At 50.4% G+C, this 23,000-nt stretch overlaps 2 protein-coding genes across 9 annotated transcripts in view; both read left to right on the top strand.

Annotated features, from left to right (window-relative positions):
- DPP3 (dipeptidyl peptidase 3) overlaps positions 1-3,011 on the top strand; it is a 31,223-nt gene extending 28,212 nt beyond the window's left edge. For all 6 annotated transcript variants that reach the window (XM_004437665.3, XM_004437664.3, XM_087422595.1 and 3 more), the window contains exon 18: positions 2,520-3,011. In XM_004437665.3, coding sequence (XP_004437722.3) covers positions 2,520-2,692 — 173 coding nt within the window. In that variant the 3' untranslated portion in view covers positions 2,693-3,011. The remainder of the gene's footprint in view (positions 1-2,519) is intronic.
- Positions 3,012-3,661: 650 nt separating this feature from the next.
- Positions 3,662-22,254, top strand: BBS1 (Bardet-Biedl syndrome 1). Of its 3 annotated transcripts, none has more exons than XM_004437666.3 (17): positions 3,662-3,732; positions 4,086-4,162; positions 4,276-4,310; positions 7,226-7,498; positions 7,611-7,657; positions 7,800-7,838; positions 7,960-8,032; positions 9,841-9,972; positions 10,715-10,821; positions 12,706-12,826; positions 12,991-13,149; positions 14,273-14,342; positions 14,823-14,981; positions 17,764-17,897; positions 18,928-19,062; positions 19,773-19,859; positions 20,103-22,254. In XM_004437666.3, the coding sequence occupies exons 1-17, from the start codon at positions 3,686-3,688 to the stop codon at positions 20,187-20,189; spliced, it is 1,782 nt and encodes a 593-aa protein (XP_004437723.1). In that variant the 5' UTR covers positions 3,662-3,685; the 3' UTR covers positions 20,190-22,254. The 3 variants fall into 3 exon arrangements, with proteins under 3 accessions (XP_004437723.1, XP_014648530.1, XP_087278720.1); XM_014793044.2 differs by having other exon boundaries at positions 3,674-3,732; positions 4,089-4,162; XM_087422594.1 differs by lacking the exon at positions 18,928-19,062 and having other exon boundaries at positions 3,674-3,732.
- Positions 22,255-23,000: the final 746 nt, after the last annotated feature.

Here is a 23,000-nt window from a genome sequence, read left to right as displayed (position 1 = left end):
TGAGGCTCCTAAGAACAGGTGGTGCCGTGTGGTGGTTAGAGCACGAGCTTCGGAACTGCCCTGTGACCTTGGCCTAGTCATATAACCTTCCTGGGCTTCGGTGTCTTCATTCGTAAAGCCAGTGTTGACTGTGTGCTGACGCTGGAGTGAACCCGAATTACGTACCTCCTTCAAGTTCTAAGTGCTTTCCATGGGTTAACCTCTAAATCCTTGCAGTAACCCAATGAGGGAGGCATTTTTATTGTCCCCATTTTACAGATAAGGAAACTGAGGCACAGGGAGTAATTTGCTCAAGGCTTACAGCTTTTTACTAGAAGAGCCAAGAGTCAAATTAAGAGTGTTTGCTCTCACTCCCATATATCCCGGGCAGCTGTCAGAGTTAAATGAAAGAATTACCTCCTACTGGTGAGGCAAAAGCATTTAAGAGTCTTTTTCCAACCTCTTTACCCTGCGCTCCAGCGGCTCCATGGGATTTGGCCCCGACCCCTTGCTGACCCCTTGCTGGCCTCAGCAACCCCTCTTCCCTGGCTCCCTGCCCCCCTGGCACACGGGCCTTGCTGTTTCTCCAGCCCCCTGAGCTCGCTCCCCTCCTGTAGTGTTTGCATTCACTCTTCCCTCTGCTAGGCACTGTCCTCCCCCAGATCTTTGGCTGGCCGGTCCTTCTTGTCATTCAGGTCTCTGTTCAATAGCACCTCCTGGGAGAAGCTGACCCTGACCCCTCAACCTAAAGAACCCTGTCGGTCTCTCTGTTTTGTCACTCAGCTTCATTTTCGTCATGTGCCCATCATCTGCCATTTTCCTGTGTGTCTCGTCTCCATGACAGTAGGCACGTCCCCAGCACATAGTGCAGGGCCTGGCACACAGGAGCTGCTCAACGTCTGAGAGATTCATGAATGAATGAATCATGCCAGGCACATAGTAAGTGCTTGTTACATGGACGGTATCATCATTGATTTGATTGTCCAGCCCTATGTGGGCCGTTGGGGATCAAGAGGTGAATTGGGAGTCAGGCCTGATGGCCTAGTGGTTAAAGTTCGGTGCGCTCCGCTTCAGGCCCAGGTTCAGTTGCCAGGCACAGAATCACACCACTTGTCTGTCAGTAGCTGTGCTGTGGCGGCGGCTCACGTAGAAGAACTAGAAGCACCTACAACTAAAATATACAACTATGTGCTGGGGCTTTGGGGAGGAAAAAAAAAACAGAGAGGAAGATTGGCAACAGATGTTAGCTCAGGGTGAATCTTTCCCAGCAAAAAAAAAAAAAGGAGGTGGCTTGGGCCCAGGCCCTCTCCTCGTTAGTTCAAGCCCATTAGGAATGATAAAACACAGAGACAAATGAGAAGCGTTAATGAGCGCCCAAGGGACATAAAGAGTGGTCTGAACACTTAGAGGAAAGAAGATCGCATCCACCTTCGAGGGAATCAGGGAAGGTTCTGGGGAGGAAGTGGTGGTTAAAGTAGGCCTGAGGAACAGGTTGGATTTTCAAAGGTTGTGATGATGATGATGATGATGGTGATGATGATGATGATGATGATGATGATGGTGATGATGGTGGTGGTGGTGGTGGTGGTGGTGACGATGATGAGGCAGATGATGATGGTGATGGTGACGATGATGATGATGATGGTGGTGGTGGTGATGGCTAACTTTTGTGGCCTTCCATGTGCCAGGCACTGGGTAAAAGCTTTCCATGGATTAACTCCCAACAATCCAATGAGGGAGTTATCCCCATTTTGTGGAAACTGAGACACAGAGGGGCTGTGTATCTGCCTGAGATCACACAGCTAGTGAGTGGCAGAACCAGGATTTGGACTTGGGCTGTCTAAACCCTGTGCTCTTAGCTACATACCCCTCACGATGCCAGAGAGCACGAGGTGCTGGGAGTGGGTAGAGCAGTGGAAGTGTGTAAGAGGGAAATGCTTCCCATGAGTATTCAGGGGACCCTCGGAACAGCCTATGAGTTAAATGAGTGCCCTTGGAACAGCCCCATTTAACAGATGAGTAAATAGACTCAAAAATAATGATGCTGGTGGTAGCTGGCCTTTGTTGAGCACTCGATGCATCATTAATATTCAGTCACCACTGCTCCTTGAGAGAAGAGGTACTGTGCTCACCCCCACTTCATAGATGAGGAAACTGAGGCTTAGAGAGGTTGAGACTTGCCCAATGTCCCACAAGTAGACAGAGATGAAGCAGTTGCTGGACTGTAATTCAGGAGGCCAAGGACTGTGTCTGTCTCATCTACCATGGCACCTGGTGTAAATCTTTATTAAGCAAATGAATGAATGAATCCACCAGTTCATTGAATGCTCCCCTTTTAATATTTCCTTCCTCATAGAGTAATTGTAAGAATTACATTAGATAATTGACCTAAAACACTGAGCACAATTTTTGGCACATGGTAAGAGCTCAGGAAGAACTAGCTGCTCCTATAATTAAGGTTATGATCGCCATTATGATTATTATTCTGCTTCCGTATTAAGACCTTTCCCTCTGCTGTGTTCTCTCCATCTCCCTCCCAGGCTCAGAAGTGCAGCTTCTTGAGTACGAGGCCTCGGCTGCTGGCCTCATCCGATCCTTCTCTGAGCGCTTCCCGGAGGATGGGCCCCAGTTGGAGGAGGTCCTCACCCAGCTGGCCACAGCCGATGCCCGTTTCTGGAGGGGGCCCAGTGAGGCCCCACCTGGCCAGGCTTGAGGAAGATTTGTGTGCGTGTTAGAGGCCAGGGGAGGCCCAGGAGCTCGGACTTTAGTGCTACCTCAGCCGAGGGTGGTGACACTAACTCTTTGCATTTGTCAGCACTTTCCAGCCTACCACCTGCTTCCCCTGTGTTATTTCATTCGATGGGCACTGCCCTCTGTGGAGTGGGCAATGCAGGGCTTCTGCTTCCCAGAGGAGGAAATGGAATTCTGAGACGTGACCTGTCCAGACCCGGCAGGACTCAGACCTTCTCTCCCAGCCAGTGCTCTTCACGTGTCACTTTTATAACCAGAAAAATAAATATTAGAAACAACCACCATCTTGGCGATTTGTGTGATTCCTCCTTGCCTTTGGCTCACTTCTCTTTTGCTTTTGGAGGGTAGTGGGATCCAGGCCCAGGGAGGGCACAGGAGGGTCATTTTTAGGCTCCCATCCACAATGTGGGTGGTCATTTTGACATCACCTCTAAATGAAGACACAGACGGTCACAGAGAGGAACATAACACAATTTTTGCAGTCCTCCTTTGTGGCATTTCTTGTATTTTAAAATATTCTGGGAGCCTAAAAACTGGAAGCCTCCAACTTCAGTCGGAATCCTAGGATTTAATCTCTTAAGACTTGTGTTTTGTGTCTCTGAGCCTGGATCTCTACAGTAAGGCGGGGAGAAAGGACACGGCCCCTTTACAACGCCGTTAACCATGAAGATGAAGAGCGGAGGAGTTAGTTTTGCTGCTATTAAACAGGACCTCGAAGCCCTGCCGCTGACCCAGAGATTGCAGGGCCCTGAAGCTCTGGCTGGGAAGGAGCAAAGATAAATCAAATGAGCTGGGATGAGGGATGGCGCCTCAGTAGGCAGAAACCCAGCCGAGGCCAGCGCATCCTGCGTCTTGCGCCCGGAACCTTTGTATGCGGGCTTGCCGGAGTCCGGGCGCTATTGGGCGTTGCGCGGCGGCGGGCGCGGAGCCGGTTGCCAGGGCGACGCCTGGGAAGATGGCCGCCGCGTCTCCGTCGGATTCCGATGGCAGCCGAGCTGAGAGGTGAAGGCTGGGGTCCTCAAGGCCTCCTCTGCTACAGACGTAAAGAGGGTGCCCTGGGCCCTGGGATCTGGGCTCCTGCGGTTCTCGGACAGCGCTGGCAGTCCTTGAAGGGCTCTTAGAGATCAGAAAGGGAAACTGAGGCCCAAGGAGTGAGTGTGTGTGTGTGTGTGTGTGTGTGTGTGCGCGTGTGAGCGTCACCAAGTGCGCCCGTGGTGGACCCCGGATTTGGACGCAGACCTTCTGTACCCCCAGTTCAGAGCTCCCTACACACATCACTCTCAGAGACCAGCTCCCTCAAAGTTTTCTTCGCCTCCCTTGGGACCCACTCCCCTACTCTCTCCCTCCTCTCCCAGCAGGGAGGCCAGTTCGAAGTGGCTGGACGCGCACTACGACCCCGTGGCCAACATCCACACCTTCTCCGCATGCCTGGGTGAGTCTCTGGGACCAGAACCCCGGGTTCTGGGGAGATGGAGGAGTCAGATAATGGTAGGGAAGCCTCTAGGATTCTGAGACCCTAGCTGATGGCCCTTTTGTGTTTTCCAGCGCTGGCAGATTTGCATGGGGACGGGGAATACAAGGTAAGCATATCACCCCAGCAGAAAGACAATTGGGGGAATACCAGAGTGAGATTTCCTGAGGCTCCGAAGAGGCTCAGCATAATCTGGAATTCACGTGCACTGTGAAAAAGTACACGTAGTGTTAAATTTTATTTTTATGTGGAAGGTGAAGAAAACCTATTGATGTCATAATACAGACTGCAGAAAATAACGCAGAACTGAATGCTGCTGGGGATTCTACGACAAAGCCTCTTAATTTAGTTAACTTAAGTAGTTCTTAGCTGGATGGACACACCCCTTGGTTGGAGGCAGAGCGTTAGAATCTGGAGGGAAAGTAGCAGGGAGGAAAGTGAGAGTTTTATATTTATCAAAAGGGCCTAGATTTTAAGATTATCCATGAGCTGATAATTGTTGAAGCTGGGTGATGGGTATATGGAGGTTCATTACACAAATCTTTCTACTTTTGTATATGACTGGAAATTTTCCATAATAAAAAGATTGTTTTAAATTTAATTTTAAATTTAAAGATAAATAAAAATGTAAAAAGAAATAAAAATTTTAAAGACACATGTAGGGGCCGGCCAGCTGGCGCAGGCAGTTAAGTGCGCACGCTCCGCTGCAGTGCCCCGAGTTCGCAGGTTGGGTCCCGGGCGTGCACCGAGGCACCGCTTGTCAAGCCATGCTGTGGGGGCGTCCCATATAAAGTAGAGGGGGATGGGCACGGATGTTAGCCCCCGGCCAGTCTTCCTCAGCAAAACAAAAGGAGGATTGGCATCAGATGTTAGCTCAGGGCTGGTCCTCCTCACAAAAAAAATAAAATAAAAGGCACAGGTAAGGTTGAGAAACATATTGTGCTAAAGAAACGAAGTTAACATGAATTGAGTATCCATTTCTGGACCAGACCCTCCTCAAGGCACTTTCACATGCATAGATATTATTTATCCCCGTTTTGCTAATGGGAAAATAGATTCAGAGAGGCTAAGCCTACTGAGTTTGTAAGTGGCAGACCTGGGTCTGTCACCTTCCAAGTCATGTGTTCGCTATGGCTCAGTCCTCACCGTGGACGGTGAACCCACAAAGGGTGTGGGCAGCTAGAAGATAGCCCTGAAATCATACCCTACGTGGAGAGTGCAGTAGGACTCATTGGCTTTCACCCCCAATCCTGTCCCTAAAGCGTTCAGCAAGTCAGTAAGCGTTCAGTGAGCCTCTACTGACAGCTGACAGTATCAGGAGTGGTGCAGACACCAAACGCAGAAATGAATCAATACATAGTAAGGAGGAGATACAGACTCGTCCTTAATTCATCCATAATATTGACTGAACACCTAGAGTGTGCTTGGGCTGGGTTTACAGTAGTGAAGGGCATAGAAATCACAGACCAATAACTAATGGGAAATGTTAAATTCTTTCATGTAGTAACTTGTGTAATGGCTAGTTTCCCATTGATTCCCAGCATCTAGCCCAGTGCCTGGCACAGATTAGGTATTTGTGGGGTAAATGAGTGGATGTTAAAATCGAATATTTAGAAAGTATTATGGGAGCAGCAGTGAGAGAATAGTGAAATCTATCTGGAGGCACCAGGAGGCAGTAACCTGATCTGGGTTTTGAAGGATGAACGAATTGGATCAAGAAGGCATGGAAGAAAGGAGGGGAAAGGCATTCCAGGCAGAGGGAACAGCACAAGTGGAAGCACAGAGGCTTGGAAGTTCATAGCATATTTGGAAAGAGTAAATTTGAAGTTAGAAAGTTCAGGCCAATATAAAATGGTAGTTAAGACCACTGGCTTTGTATTTAGACAGACCTGGGTTCCACTCCCAGCTCTACCATTTACTAGCTATGTGATTTTTACCTAACATCTCTAAGCCATAGCTTCCTCATTTGTTAAGTGGGGCTAATAATAGTACCTACCTCATAGGTTGTTGAGAGGATTAAATGAAAGGAGGCAGTAGTTCCTGGTGGGGCTCCTGGCACATTGAACATGCACAGAATCCAGACACTCTCTGGCAGCCCCCATTCTGACTTGAGCATAGCATGGATGGGAAGGTGATGGAAAACAAGTTGGGAACCAGATCAGAGGAGCCTTGAAGGCCTCACTCAGGAGAACAGACTGGCATGGCAGCCGCAGCGGCTTGGAGAGTGGAAAACAGACTGAGGAGCTTGATTCTCCTCTCTGGGTCCACAGGGCACATCCTGCCATGCAGGCTTGGTTCTGCTTCTTTCTTTTTTTTTTTGTGAGAAGGACTAGCCCTGAGCTAACATCCGATGCCAATCCTCCCCTTTTATCTTGAGGAAAACTGGCCCTGGGCTAACATCCGTACCCATCTTCCTCTACTCTATATGGGACGCTGCCACAGCATGGCTTAACAAGCGGTGCATCGGTGCACGCCCGGGATCCGAACCTGCGAACCCCGGGTCGCCACAGCGGAGCGCGCGCACTTAACTGCTGCGCTGCTGGGCGACTCCGGTTCTGCTTCTTTAGCTCTGTTCCCATCTGGAAGCCAGGCCTCAGAAGCCTTGGATATGAGTTCCCAGCCCCTCACTGACCTCCCCCACTGTCCCAGTGTCTAGAACAGTGCCTGGCGTGGAGCATGCCCTGCAGAAATGTTTACTGAAGGAATTATGAAAGCATCAGCTGCCACTTCCTGCTCACTAGCACTCATCAGGTTCTGTAATTTATTATCTCATTTGATTTTCACTACAAGTGTCATGAGGTAGATATTCCCATTTTGCAGGTGGGAATATTGAGGCTCAGGTAGTTTAATCAACTTTCCCAAGGTCACACAACTTGTAAGACTTAATTGCAAAGCCTTTGCCCCCATGCTACACTGGTGTGGGAATGAATGAATGTGCACCAGCAGAAAGGCCAAGCCCAAGAAGAGGGTCAGTGGAGGGGTCTTTAGACCCTCAGCCTGGAATAAGCCAGCCTCTCTCCACAGCTGGTGGTGGGGGACCTCGGCCCAGGTGGGCGGCAGCCCCACCTGAAGGTGCTTAAAGGACCGACAGTGCTGACTGAAAGCCCACTCCCTGCACTGCCGGCCGCTGCTGTCACCTTCCTCATGGAGCAACACGAGCCCCGAACACCAGCTCTGGCCCTTGCTTCAGGCCCTTGTGTCTATGTGTATAAGAATCTCAGGCCCTACTTCAAGTTCACCCTGCCCCAGTTGCCTCCAAACTCCCTGGAACAAGACCTCTGGAACCAGGCCAAGCAGGTAAGTGATGTGGGGGATGAGAACAAGAAGGTAAAGATGGCAGCCGCTGGGTCGTCTTCATGCTCTGCCTGGCTCTGAAACTCAGAGGCTCTACCTTCTCATGCTGTCACAGGACCAGATCGACCACTTGACCCTGAAGGAGATGCTGGAGGGCATCCGGTGAGAGCCCACCTTCCCCTTCATATGCCTCCCACCCCACCCTCTCTCGCCCACCCCCTCTCCTTCACCCCAGAGCTCTCTGTCTGACCCCCAGGGCCTTGTTCCTCAACTAAAACTGCTATGATGATCCCCTTCCCTGCAGGGAGAAGGCGGAGGTGCCTCTGTCTGTACAGTCACTCAGGTAAGGGCCCTCTGGAGGGCCAGGGCTCCAGAAGCTCCAGGGGAAAGGGAGTGGCTACGGAGCGGCCTGTGGCGGTCAGCCAGGCACAGGGCATGCAGACGCCAGTTCTCTGTGTGTCCAGGTTTCTGCAGCTGGAGCTGAGCGAAATGGAGGCATTTGTGAACCAGCACAAGTCCAAGTCCATCAAGCGGCAGGTAACGCCCTTCCTTTCTCATTTCCCTATAAAAAATATGGACAGTTTTTTTTTTTTGAGGAAGATCAGCCCTGAGCTAACATCCATGCCGATCTTCCTCCACTTTATGTGGGACGCCGCACATAACGTCACACACACAGCCTGACAAGCGGTGCGTCGGTGCGCGCCCGGGATCCGAACCCAGGCCGCCAGCAGCAGAGCGCACGCACTTAACTGCTAAGCCACGTGGCAGGACCCTGGACAGTTTTTTTAAAAGACCTTGTAACAAGAGTGGTCAATTCTGTAACCAAACCCGACTAGTTTCATTTTGCTTTTTCCCTGCCATGGTCACAAAGCTGCAGGGCCTTCCACATTTCCAGTTAACAGTGACAGCTTTGAACTGATATGTATATATATCACTTATATAACTTTTATTGTCTTGAGGTAATTATTCTCATTAGAGAAAATTTAGAAAATAAAGAGAAGTATAAAGGAGAAATATAAATAACTACTGTCTCACTACCCAGAGATCCTCATTCTTACCATTTCAGTACATTTCTTTCATAGATATGCTTTTATATCCTGCTTCCTTTGAGTACATAACATTATATTCTGAGCATTAAATAGTCTTTAAGAATGCCATTTTTAGTGGCCCTTTGATTATTTCATTGATTATTCATGATTTCATTTATAGTTTATGTAACTATTCACATGTAGGTCATTGGACAAGAAATATTTCCCTTTCATTTACTTAATTTTTCCTAGTTATAATTTTAATGACTTTATTGATGAATCTATTCATTGAGGAACTCTAGTGGTTGCTGACCTAGGTGCTGACCCTCAGTCCAGGGACGGACTCCCAGAGCTGTTCTCTGCATTTAGAAAGCCTCATGGGAACCATCCTCGTCCTCTAGAGGCCAGTAGAGCCAAACACATTGACCAGCACATGCATCAGCTTTGGCTAGCCTCAGACCATTGTTCTGTGAGAAACGTTGTTCTCTCCTGCTGATTAGCAGCTCGGATCCACAGTTGGCAATATTTTTGAGTACTTTTAAAATCAGGAAGTGGATTAATTATTGCTTAAAAGATGCAGTTTAGGGGAAGGGGGCAATCCTTCCAAGTATTGGAAACTACTAACATCCACATTTCTGTAACCTTTCTCCTTCCACCAGGCGTTGAGAACTATTCCTCTTTTTTAGTCTTAAAGATAATGATACAATGAGCAGCTTTATCTAAAGAAAGATTTTTGTCCTGCTAAATTATTTCCATAGGAGAAATTCCTAAAAAAGGGACCATCCCCTTCTCTTTTGTTTTCTCTCCAATCACAATTACAAAAGGAACATGTGCCCACTGTAGGAGTTATAGAAAAGCACAATGAAGAAATTAGACATCGCCTATGATCTCATTGTCCAGAGACAAGCAGTGTTTGGATTTAAGGGTTTAGCCTTCCAGCGTGTTTTTCTATTCATATAGTTTTTAAAGTGGGATTACACTAACATGACTTTTTGCCTATTTTTTCCTCAATACATTAGAAGCATTCTTCCTGTCATTAAATCTTCTAAAATGTGATTTTTTTTTTTGGTGGCTGCTTTTTTACAGTCATATAGATAATTTGGTTTTTGATCATACAGATAATTTGTAATTAATTAGAAAATCTTCTTTTGTTAAAAAGTTAGGTTTGTTGCATTAAAGACCTTTGTACATAAATCTTCTATCTCATCTCTGATACTTTTCCTCCTTTGCCTTCTTTCTTCCCTCCTGTGGCATCCTGGGAGTGTCTGGGGGTGGTGTGTGGCGATCTCCTGGGTGACCCCTGGCGTCCTTCTGCAGACAGTCATCACCACCATGACCACCTTAAAGAAGAACCTGGCTGACGAGGATGCCATGTCCTGCCTGGTGCTGGGCACCGAGAACAAGGAGCTCCTGGTGCTGGACCCGGAGGCCTTCACCATTTTGGCCAAGGTCAGTGTGGGGCCTGGCCTGGGCACACCTGAGGCCCGGGCTGCGTTCCCTTCTCCTGATCCCCCATGCCTCCAGCCCCAGTTAGTTCTTGGTAATACACGTTCATTGTAGAAAAATTATAAAATGTAGATAAGAATAAAGAGAAAGATATATATCCAAAAATCTCACCACCCATGGATATCTACTATTAAAGTTTTGGCATATGTCTTTCCAGACATTTTCATATTTAGACACAGATATATAATGTTATGTAAATTTTTTTTTCACAAAAATAGCTTTATGGTACAAGGATCATGTAACCTGCTCTTTGCATATAGCAATGGCTCATCAGTGTCGTTCTATATCTATACGAAACCATACCAGCCTTTTCAAAGGCCCACAGTATCCATCATATGGATGTACTGTAATTTATTTACCCTGTCACCTATTGTACCTCTAACTTGTTTTCGGTTTTTCACTATCATTAACGCCACTGCAATAGGCTTCCTTGCCCAAACATCTTTGCATACTTATTTAAGTACTTCCTTAGAATGTGTTCCTAGAAGTAATATAGTTTATTCAAAGGGCATAGACCTAAAGGCTTTTTCTACGTGTTGCAAGCTTCCCTCCAGAAAAGTTATACAAGTTTAAACTGACCAGCAGGGTGTGAGTTCAGATAAGGAACAAACTCAGAGGAGTTACTTCGGGCAGGGAAGGACCAGGGCTCCAGAGAAATTGGGATGTTTGAGCCTCTTCTTTGCAGATGAGCCTACCCGGCGTCCCTGTTTTCCTGGAGGTGTCTGGCCAGTTCGATGTAGAGTTCCGGCTTGCCGCTGCCTGCCGCAATGGGAACATCTATATCCTGAGAAGGTAGCCACATCCATGGTCTCTGGGGCCATCCTTGGGACCAGAAGGAACATCTCAAAAACCTGGTGGTTTCAGGGGCTTACAAGATGAGCAGGGGCCTTTGGGCATGGAATTTGGGAGTGGAAAGAGCTGAGAACTTCATATCGGAGGGTGAGCCCACGAGCATAGGGGGCTATCTGGAGGCTTGGGCGATGAGGGCTGGCAAAGTCAGAGACCAGGTGGGTGGCCGTAATACATGAGCAATGTGATCAGAAATTGGAAGAAATGAAAATAGTCTCTGATGGTTTGTTATATTGCTTTATATGTATGTGACACTTCCTTATGCATTAGTTTGATATTCCTTACAACATTCATTTTTTAATTCAAGAAATATTTTTGAGGGGCCGGCTCCGTGCCATAGTGGTTAACTGCGTGCGCTCCGCTGCTGGCGGCCTGGGTTCAGATCCCAGGTGCACACCGATGCACCGGCTGTCAGGCCATGCTGACGTGGCATCCCATATAAAGTGGAGGAAGATGGGCACAGATGTTAGCCCAGGGCCAGTCTTCCTCAGCAAAAAGAGGAGGATTGGCATGGATGTTAGCTCAGGGCTGATCTTCCTCACAAAAAAAAAAAAAAAAGAAATATTTTTGAGCATTCTATAAGGTATTGGGGATATATTGATGAACAAAATAAACATAGTCCCTGCCCTCACGGGAAGACAGATATTAAAGTCAACAAACCAAGATAATATTGCAAATTGGATGCGTGCTATGGAGGAAAAATACAGGCTTAGTGGGAGAACATAATGGGGTGAGGGTGGTCAGTGCGCACCTGTCTGTGGGCATGACTTGAAGGTTAAGAAGGAGCCAGTTGTTCAAAAAGTAGAGAAAGAGTGTTGCAGGCAGAGAGAGGCCTTAAGCAAACTCAAGGTGAGAGAGACATTGGCATGTACTGCCTGAGTGTGGTGGGCAAGGAGGAAAGAAGGTGACGTGGAGACCGGGGTTGGCTCCAGCAGGACCTGGTAGGACATGGCAAAGATTTTGGATTTTTGTCTGAAGTGCAGTGGAAAACTACTATGGGGTTTTAATCCGAAGAATGACATGAGCCATTTACATTTTTAAAAGATTACTCTGCTGGGGGAAGGGTAGATTGGAAGGAGGCCCAGCGACCAGTGGGAGGCTCTCAGATGGGTCATCAGATGGGATATGATGTTGGCCTAGACTTTTTTTTTTTTTTTTAAAGATTTTATTTATTCATGTTTTTCCCCCCAAAGCCCCAGTAGATAGTTGTATGTCGTAGGTTCACATCCTTCTAGTTGCTGTACGTGGGACTCGGCCTCGCGTTGGACGGAGAAGTGGTGCCTCGGGGCGCGCCCGGGATCCGAACCCGGGCCGCCAGCATCAGAGCGCACGCACTCAACCGCTAAGCCACGGAGCCGGCCCATGGCCTAGACTTGATGATGAAGAAAGGTGGGCCGTAGCCCATGATCAGTAGGCAGGATTACCCCTACTTTCTGGATAAGAGAAACTAAGATTCAGAGGCCAGGAAACTGAAAACAGTACATTTCACAGAGCAAACTCCTCGTGCTTTTCTGATAAATTACTAACCTGCCTAAGTCCACTAGCACTTTGTCTAGCCTAAGGTACACTCACTGTACACTGCTAAATGCCGGGTTATCGTGCAGATCACCCTAGGAAAGGCGAGAGGGAGAGCGGGAAGGAAAACACACTTGATGTTATCCAAGGTCACACAACTACTAAGTGGTAGAGGTGGGAATACGCCATGGTCATCTGCTTTTGGGCCAAGGTTCCTTCCAGGATAGTCTGTGGAGCTTAGAAAGAGGAGGGTCAGCCAGGGAAGGGGAGAGGGTTTCTCTGGGGCTGGGAGAGTGTGTCTTTATTCCCCAGAGACTCCAGGCGCCCCAAGTACTGCATCGAGCTGAGCGCCCAGCCTGTGGGGCTTGTCCGGGTACACAAGGTCCTGGTGGTGGGCAGCACCGAAGACAGCCTGCATGGCTTCACCCACAAGGTGTGGCCTCCGGGCAAGTAACACCCCCCAGCCCCTCCATGTGTGTCTCCTGGGTCCCCCTTAGCAGGCGAGCCCTCCTTGTGTCCCCTTCCCAGCAACTCCAGCCACCCCTCTATCCACTCCAAACCCTGCGCCCCTGCAGACACTTGGCTGTTCCCTCCCAGGGTAAGAGGCTGTGGACAGTACCGATGCCTGCAGCCATCCTGACCATGAACCTCCTGGAGCAGCGCTCCCGGGGCCTGCAGGCCGTCATGGCCGGGCTGGCCAATGGAGAGGTCCGCATCTACCACGACAAGGCCCTGCTCAACGTCATCCGCGCCCCGGTGAGCTGCTCCCTCCTTGTCCCTCCTGCCTCCGGGGCTTCGCAGCTGCCTCTCCAGTCCCACTCCACCTGCTGCCCTTGACTTTTGATGCGTTTCAAAAATGTTTGTGGAGCACCTCATACGCACAACTCACTGTATTGGGGGGATAAAACAATGACCAAATCCTTGCCTTCAGGGAGCTGACGATCTAAGGTGACAGCCAGCCAGAGCAGCTAATTCAAATACAAGGCAGTCCGAAGCAGAGCAAAGTACTGAAAAAGCACAGAGGGGGCTGAGTGACTGAGGGGTTGGTGAAGGATAAATGGGGATGGAACTCACGAGCCATTTCAGAGAACAAATGACAGTTCAACTGGGCCTCGAAACAGTTTGCTAAGTGGGTAAATGGAGGAAGAACATTCCAGACCAGAAACAGCATGAACAAAGGCTGAGAGGCATGAGTGTTCTTGATTAAGGAATCCAGGTAGTGTGATGAGTTTGGACCAGAGTTTTTCAAACAGTAAGTTGTGAGACATTGTATCAATTTAATGGGTCACAACCAGCAACATTTAAAAAAAAAGAAAATTCAGAGTACATCACATGAGAAACTCTTGTGTGTATGTATGTATAAAGTGTCCTGTGTCACAATATAAAATTTGAAAGCAACCGATTTGGACCAGAGGATCCTGGGAGGGCAGGCAGTGTGCGGGTTGGGGAAAGGGTAAGGAGAGAACTGGTGGAAAAGGCAGGCTGGAATCAGATGTGGAAGGCCTGAAATGCCCTACTATGGAGGATGAAAGCCATTCGAGGTTTTTTAGCAGAGAATATTTGTTTTTGAAAGGCAGCAGAGGCAGCGGTGTGAAGGACAGACTGGGGAGAAAGACTGGGCTGGGAGACCTGTTGACAGGTCTTTTGGGAGACCCCAAAAGCCTAGTGATGTTTAGTCTGAAACTATGGCCGTGGTAGTGAGGCTGGAGGGGAGATTTAGAAATATAGGAAATATTTCAGAGGCAGCAGTGCCCCAGGCCCCGCCTCACATCTCACCTATCGTATCATATCTGGGGTCTCCCAGTCTTATTCCCCACCCCCAGGCTTGCTCTCCTCTCCAGGACATTTTCCCAACTAGACTCTGGTGTCTCCACCATAGGATGCAGTGACCAGCCTTTGCTTTGGCCGCTACGGTCGGGAAGATAACACCCTCGTCATGACTACACGAGGTGAGGGGTCAGGCCTGGCGAGGGTTTTAGAGTTGCGAGTGAAGGGGACAGATCCTGGGAAGGAAGAAGAGGGGGGTGTGAAGCATGGGTGGGCCTGGGTTTGGAAAGCAAGGCCTACAGACACACGTCCTGTCTGGGGCTGGGCCTCCACTGGGGACAGCTCATCAGCATTTGATATCACTACCCAGGGGCCAGCCCTGGGCTGGGTTGTGTCTCCAGTTCACCCCACTATCCCCAGCACTTGCCACAATGCCAGGAACATCACAGTAGTCAATAAATAACTGCTAAATGAATGAATTAAATAATAATAGGAGATTATTAAGACATACTTCATTCCTTCCAGAAACTCAGAGTCTCAGCAGGAACACAGACATGTGCAGAAATGGGTCAATATGAGGCAGATTGTTTGGGGAAGAAAGAATGGGAATGTAGGGTAGAAGTGGAGAGGACAAATCTGTTTCTGTCTGCCCACTCCCCTAGGCGGTGGCCTGATGATCAAGATCCTGAAGCGTACAGCAGTGTTTGTGGAGGGGGGAGGTGAGGTGGGCCCCCCACCAGCCCAGGCCACGAAACTCAATGTGCCCCGAAAGACCCGGCTTTACGTGGATCAGACACTGCGAGAGCGGGAGGCTGGCACCGGTGAGACTCAGGCCAGATCCTTCTGCTTCTTCCTCCGTTGCTCCAAAGCAGCAAGAACTGGGTGAATGCCTCCTGGGTGCCCTGAGCAGTGGGCGGAGACCTGGGTGAACTGGGTGGGTCTTGTGCCTCTGGAAGTCCAGGGACAGTGTAGGAGGTACACCTTGCCTACATAGAACTTCACTTCAAGGTGGAAGGTGCTGGGGGTGAGGGCGAGAGCCCTTAGAATTCAGAGGAGGGAGCGGTCACTTCTAGATGCAGGAATTCTCGTGAGAGGAGTAGAATTTGACCAATTCTACTTTTCCTATTCAAATTTTCCTGCTCTTTCATTCGTTCATTCATTCATTCATTACCTATGCTTATGCCAGGCCTTGTGTCAGGTACCTTGAGTTAGCCTCGTCCCTTCCTTAGGAGCTCAGTCTGCCTGGCTAACTTCATGTTGCATGACAGGTGTAGAAGTGGTCTCCTATTGAGGCACACAGGAGAGAGTAAGTTTGCCTGGGAGACTGGGAAAGGCTTCGGAGAGAGGTGACGTTGGACTTCACCCCAAAAGATGATTACAAGGCCACCAGCCAGAGACGGATAGGGAAGGGCGATTCGCGCAAAGGCTTGGGTGGAGGCGCAGGGCCCTTCCTGGACTCAAGCAGCGTCGCCATGTAGCTGTGGGCACAGAGCAGGAAGGCCCAGTGGCCAGAGGGGAGGCTGGGAAGGCAGGTCAGAGCCAGCTCCAAAAGGGCCTGGAATGCAAAGCTAAGATGTTTTGGTTTATTCTAGGTGGTGGGGAGCTGGGAAAGATGTTAAGCAGAAAAATACAGTAATTCAACCAGCACTGTTTAAAAAGGGACCTTGCTTGCAGTTAAAGGATAAATTAGAGGATAAAGAAAATAGTTAGCAGGCTATTGTAGCCTAGAGAATCCAAGAGAAGCAATTGGTATATTAGAGAAATAATTGGGAAGTTCTCTAAGGTGACCAAATGGAAAATATGCAAAAATCAATAACTTTGGTATCTACCAACAGTAACCAGTTAGAAAATATAATGGAAAGTTTCCATTCACAATAGCAAGGAAATCCCTAAAAATAAACTTAACAAGAAAATGTACGAAGTCTAATAAGGAAAATTACAAAACTGCTCTCAAGAACATAAAAGAACACAAAAGAACACCTGAATAGTTAAATAAGGAGACTTACCAAGTCTCAAGGTAGCAAGACCTAAAACAGTTGTAAAGCTGTTGATTAATTAACAGCTTCTAAAATTAATCTAGAAGCCTAGCAAAGTTGCAGTCAAAATCCCAGTGGGATTTATTTTGAGGACCTGACCAGGTGATTCTAAGAATAAATCTAAGAAATTTGGGGGAAATAAGAATGGGGGGACTTAGCCTATCAGATAGCAGAATGAACTATGAAGCTGTAGGAATTAGCAGCTGTGGTATCGATACTGGAATTGATACAGATCAGTGGCCCATTTAGGAAGTCCACAGACAGACCCTTGTATATGTAGAAAGTCAGTGTTTGTTAAAAGTGTCGTTTCAAATTAGTGGGGAAAGAAGAGGCTGTCCAAAAAAATGTAATTAGGACAACTGGCTTCTAGAAAAAAAAGTTAGAACTCTACCTCATACCAAATACAAAAATTAATTCTGGGTAAATTAAAAATAAACTGTAGGGGCCGGCCTGGAAGCGTAGTGGTAAAGTTCATAGGCTCCGCTTCGGCAGCCCGGGGTTCACAGGTTCGGAGCCCAGGCACGGATCTACGCACCCTAAGCCATGCTGTGGCAGGTGTCCCACATATAAAGTAGAGGAAGATGGGCAAGGATGTTAGCCGGGGGCCAATCTTCCTCAGCAAAAAGAGGAGGATTGGCATCAGATGTTAGCTCAGGGCTAAGCCTCTCACCAAAAAAAAAACTGTAAAAGGACTAGAGGAAAAGGAAAGATTAATAGATGGGATAACATAAAGATGTAAAACTTCTGGAAAGCCAAAGGCACCTCACACACAAATAAAAGAGCAAGGACAGACTGGCAGACCCAGGTGCTAAGTCTGGAAAGGAGTGACAGCGGGAATGGAGGGGAGGGAGTGGGCTCTGGAGATGGCTTTGAGGAAGAGTCATCCCATCTTGGCAAATGATTAAATGTGAGGGGTGACTCTAGGTGACTTGATGATGGGGATGCAGTGACGGAGGTAGAGAAATGAAGTTGGTTTCCACAGGGTTGAATTTGAGGTTTTGATGGGATGTCTGGGTGCAGGTGACCATTAGGCAGTTAGAAGCTAGAGGCAGGCCCAGGTGCCGAGCTGCTGGAGACGTACATGGTATTGAGTGTGGACGCGGGCCAGGTCCTGAGCTGGGCACTGAGGCCTTGGCAGTGACGAGTCCCTGCCCTCAGGAGCTTGAGGTTGTCCCTCTCTGTGGTGGTCACAGCTGGGGCAGGACATAGATTGTCCAGAGGAGGAAGACAGAGGATGAGAAGAGGCCAAGGACAAGAGTCAAGGGAACACTAGCCTTTAAGGCAGAATAGAAGGAGCCAGTGAAGGAGACAGATTGTGCAGGCAGCGAGGTGGTAGGAGAACCAGGAAGGAGGAAGCAGGGAGTGGTCCACAGCATCCAGTGTCACCAGAAGGCTGGGCTGTTGGACCTCAGTCCTCCCTCTCCTCACATTTCCAGCCTCTGTAGACCCTGCCCACTGTATTTTCCTCTTGCACTCCCCCCATGGCAGCCTGTACAGGAGCACCCCTCTCCACCCCCCACCCCTCCCCTTCCCACCGTCAGCATCGGCCCTTTGTGTCCCTCCTCAGCCATGCACCGGACCTTCCAGACCGACCTCTACCTGCTGCGCCTCCGGGCCGCCCGCGCCTACGTGCAGGCCCTTGAGTCCAGCCTGAGCCCCGTGTCTGCAACCGCCCGGGAGCCGCTCAAGCTGCACGCTGTGGTGAGCACCCAGGTGTTGGGGGGGAGTCGGGCCAGCTCAGGGCCAGAGGGTAGATGGGAACCCCTCAGCCCCAGAGCCAGTTCCAAGCCAACTAGGCCCCGTGCCCTCTTCTCACCTTCCCAAGGCCCAGGGACCAAGTCTCATGTCCTCCTCTGTGAGAATGCTGCCACCTTCTCTCTCCTGTGCTGCCTCTTCCCCTCAGCTGGCCGCAGAGTGGGACGCACTCTCCAGCTCCCGCATTCCTTGCTGCGCCTCAGACCAGCCCCCAGACTTGGGCCAGGGCGCATAAGTAGTCATCTTGGGACCTTTCTTCCCAGGAGCCTGGAGGGACTCTTGCAGTTCTGGTGCGGGGAAGAAAGCTGCTCATTTCAGTAACTGCGGGCAGCCCAAGGTGTTAGGACTGCCCGGTAGAGGGAAGGGGCCGTCCTGAAGACTTGCACAGGCACAAGGAGGAGGAGGAACCCAACACTCAGACACAAGTGACCACAAGGTCATCAGGACTCCAGCCAGCTCTAAGTGGGTCCCTGTGGTGTGCTGTCTGATCCAGCTGGGTTTCTGATTTCTCTTTCCCTAAAGAAAGTGGATAGATTTAGAGAGGAAGAGGCTACAGAGCAACAGAGGGTAGAGGGAGGAACAGGAAGTCATTGCAGCCACCGTAGGATGAGCGCGGGAGGTTGGCCACGCCCTGGGAAGAGAGGACAGGGGCAGTGCTGAGGACACAGGTGGGAGTCAGGGCCTGCATCCCCAGGCCACCTCTGCCTCCAACCAACTTGCTGAGTGGCCTCCATCAAGCCCCTTCCCCTCTCTTCCCCTCTCTGGGCCTCTGCTGATCCCTGTACACACTGGGGCCAACCTTCTGGGCTTCTGTGCCTTTGGAGGGGCAGATGGACAATGCGTTTGAGAAGTTGGAGGAAGGTGACTTGAGGACATTGATGAGGAAGCCAGCGGGCAGGACCAGGGCACATCGTATTTAGCACCTAAGACCAGTAGGTCCTGAGAGCTTTCTCTACCCACCCCCCCGCCTCCACAGGTTCAGGGCCTGGGCCCCACCTTTAAGCTCACACTTCACCTGCAGAACACCTCGACAGCCCGACCCATCCTGGGGCTGCTGGTCTGCTTCCTGTACAACGAGGTGCTCTATGCTCTGCCCCGGGCCTTCTTCAAGGTGCTGGACCCCCTCACTGAGACGTGGAGTGAGGAAGGGTGGGGTGGGACCTGGTTAAATGTCCACAGAGCCCCCACTAGGTCAGAGGTGAGGGAGCTGGCAGGTGGCTGCAGACACACACCAGGCCAGGATGCAGCAGGGGCCTCTGGGGAGAGCACCCAAGACCTGCCTCAGCTGCTTTTCTCCCAGCCTGTGAGAGGTCTCAGGGAGCCACACAGAAGGTTCTGGGAGAACAGCCAGAGCCCGGCTCCCACCTGTGCCTCTCTCAGAAGCCTGTTGGTGCTGGGGGTCCCAGAGCCCACCCTGCTTCACAGCCACTCCTGCAGCAGGAATGGGAGCCTCTCACTGCCCCATGGAGAAGCTTCCACAGTGTGAAGGGCCTGGTTTTCCCCCAGTCCAGATCTGATCCTAAGCTGGGAGGACCAGGAACTGAGAAAGACTCTGGGATGTGAGAGAAATAGCCCTGGACTTGGTTGGGGGTCAGGAGGTCTAGGTTTCATCATGGACGTGCGTGTGGCCCTCAGGCACTCACTCCCCCGACGGAGCGTATGTCCTCCTTGAACGGGCCGATCATCCCTGCCCTCCTGCCAGGGTTGGGGTTAGGGTATGCTGAAATTCAGCTGTGACAGCAAGCATGAGAGTGCTTTGGAATCTCCCAAACACTGTCCCGGCATGAGGGCTGATTTCCTTGTCTTTGTCCCCAAACTTAGGTCCCGTTGCTGGTGCCAGGGCTTGACTACCCCCTGGAGACCTTTGTGGAGAGTCTCAGTGACAAGGGCATCTCAGACATTATAAAGGTAGGTCGCCCTTTAGTACTACTCGGGGAGGACAGTAGATTGAGTGTGGACGAGGCCCCCAGGTGGCTGCCGGGTCAGGGTGGGTATCTGCACTGTAGAGGCCTTCCAGCCTCCCCATCCCCTTTGACGGAACCCTGGTGGCCTGTCATTAGGGCCAGTGCAGATTAGGCCAGGCTTGGCCTTTGCAGGGAGCAGGGGGTAAAGGGGACATGCCCCCCACTGCCACAGGCATCTCCTCCATAGGTGCTGGTGCTTCGAGAAGGCCAGAGCGCACCCCTGCTGAGTGCCCATATCAACATGCCTGTGAGCGAGGGGCTGGCAGCTGCCTGACCCCTGGGCTGGTGGTAAAGCCTCTGGGGAATCAGGACCCGGAAGATCCTGCCCCTTCCACTGAGCTGGGCAGTCTTTGGCCCCAGGCCCACTCCCCGCACAGCAGCATGCTGGGGCGACAGCTCCTCTCTCCTCTCCTAAGCACTCCCTTTCTCACCACCCAAACACTGGCTAACCTATAGCTGTAGGTCAGTGAGTACCCAGGAGGTTCAGCTCCGTCCCCCTCAGGAAAACCCAGGCATTGGCCCACTGGCCTCCTGCTGCTCCTCCGTCCTCCCCACCTTCTCCAGAAGCCACACCCAGGTCCAGAAGAAGAGCCCTGAAGTGGTGAAGGTGAGACAAGGGGCACAGGCCCCACCTTCTCCTCCACTGCTCCCCTTAGGCACGTCACTCATCCGACTCTGCAGGCCCAGGCCACAGTTGGCTGGGGTGGGGCCTGAGACGATCAGAGGCTTTTCTTGGGTGAGACTGAGCCCCCTGTTGCTCCCTAGGGTTCCAGAGGCTTGGCTGCTGCCAGCTCAGCTTGCAGACAAAACACATGCTCTGATCTCCCCTCGTGAGCTGAGCGAGGGGCCCAGGGAATAGCTGCCTCCCCACAGGGGGCTTTTCTGAAATCTTGGGCTCAGCCATGGTCTCGGGCATCTGATGCTCCGTGAAGATTGCCAAGGGAGGGGCTGGTGCAGGAGGGCATAGGGTGCCCATGCAGGGAGCTAGTGGCCCCAGCCCCCACCAGGCTCCTGAAGACCACACAGCCGCTGCTCCTGACTTGGATGCTCCTCCCTAGAAAGAGCATCGCAGAAGAAAGCTAAGCTAGACAGACCAGAGGTGGGGCCCTGGCAGGGTGTTTGGGGACCCTGGGGAGGTGGCACAGGAGGCAGAAGTCCAGAACTGCCAATCAAGATGCTCTTCTACTCCCAGATCAGTCATGTGAGTGGAAAGTTCACCCAGCAGTAGCCATGGTGTGAGGGAATTAGCTGGAAAGGCATGGACCAGAGGCATTGAGCAAGCGTGAAGACTGAATGAAGGCACATGTTTAGACCACAAGGGCCAGAGACCCACAGTCCCTGCCCTCGGTGCCTCCTGGGGCCCCCGACTAGTCTGCCTCACAGCCCTCTGTTGGGCTGCTGCTGCCAGGGCTGCCCCGAGCCACTTGTGTGCTGGGAACCCTGCTCCCTGAGGACCTATGTCTTCCCCTCTCTGACCAGGTGCCGCCTCACGTGTGGCAGACAGCTCAGGCTTGTGGGAAGTAACCAAATCTTTCTGGGCTTCACTTTGCCCACATGAGGCCGTTTGACCAGATTCAGCTCTCACATCCTGTGAGCGTGGCAGCCCCTCTAGAGGAAAGGAGGAGGCGACTCCAGAAAGGGGATACTTGACAGGAGTAACTGCAGAGCTTTTGCCCTTGAGACCAAGGGCCTCAAGCTGACGGCTGCTGCCAGGCAACAGCCTCTGTGCCCAAGACACAGTGAGGGACTGGGGGGACACTGCTCACAGCCCACCGTCTATTCCTCCCAAGGAATGCATTCTGGGGCCAAGATAAGAGAAGCATGGAGCCTGGACCAGAGAAGGAGCCCATCCCCCTCCTCTCTGCATGGTCCCGCCACTCGCAGACATAGACCAACGGGGTCAGGATGGTGAAGGGTTCCTAGATCAAGCCCACTGAGGCACAGTTGGAACAAGCAGGAGGTTTAACCTGGAAATGGAAAGACAGGTAGAGGGAGCATCGCTGTCAGAGTGATTTCAGCTTAACCTGAAGAGCTTTCTCAGCTTGTCAGAGATGGAAGGGCCTGCCCTAGGAGGTAATGAGCCCCTTGTCACTGGAGCGGGGTCACTGGGGCTGGGCTATCACTTTGCAGGGTTGTGTGTTGGGCCAGATGACCTTACAGTCCCTTTCACCCCAGTCAAGTGATGAACTGTGTGAACTCGGAACAAAAAAGTCTGATCTGGGTTCTATTCATAGCTATTCGTGATGATACAAGTGGAGAAACTTCCTATACCCAGCACCTAACGTGACTTTATATGATGTAGTACCATGTACCTGTTATTAAAAAATGTATGAACTGCACCGACGTGGACAAGTGTACATAAAGCAACAGGAAGCAAGAAACAGTGCCCAGTACCCAGGGCCCTCACTTCTTAAGAGCTCCAGGAAATTGTGTACATTAAGGTTGAGGAGAGATGTTGTCTTTTTTTTTAAGCATTTATCTAAAAAGATGTACCTACTTGGTACTATGGAATTAGTTTATAACAAGACAACAGCCTTTCCCCGTTCCCCAGTCCTGCTCCCCTGCAGCACTCATTTTCAGTTCTCTTAGCTATTTCTTTTTAAAATACGCTTGTGCTACTCTTGCTTGAGTTACCAATCTTAGATACTGTCTGTTGGCTTCCTGGTGTAATAGAGAAGCTTTAGGTCTCCCGTGACAGCACTCTGCCCCCTCCTTACCTCCTCAGTTCTTAGGTAAATAGATACTCACTGTTCGGATTACTATTTATATTACTATGTGAAAGTTATTCACTGCAGAGCCAAGAACTGGGCTATAATTAAATTACCTTTTTTTGTACTTTTTAATTTTTCATGGAGTTAATAATTGCCCTGTGTTTCCATTTGCTTAGTTTTCTGTATATACCAATTGCTAATTCTTCCCCCACCCGGTCTGACAGTTCTTTTTTCTGGACAGTTCACTTCCCATCATCCCCTGCTTCACTGAGGCCTGTTTGTTCTCTAGAACTGCTGCAAGCACTTCTGGAGATTCCCTTTGCTGTGTCCCTGGCTAGATCCCCTGATTCCTGGGCCCCATGTCTTCCTCCTTC

This window comes from Ceratotherium simum, chromosome 34 (assembly GCF_057802395.1).
Source record: "Ceratotherium simum simum isolate JZ-2026a chromosome 34, ASM5780239v1, whole genome shotgun sequence".
Classification (NCBI taxonomy): Eukaryota; Metazoa; Chordata; class Mammalia; order Perissodactyla; family Rhinocerotidae; genus Ceratotherium; species Ceratotherium simum.
This window is presented reverse-complemented; position numbering and strand designations above follow the sequence as displayed.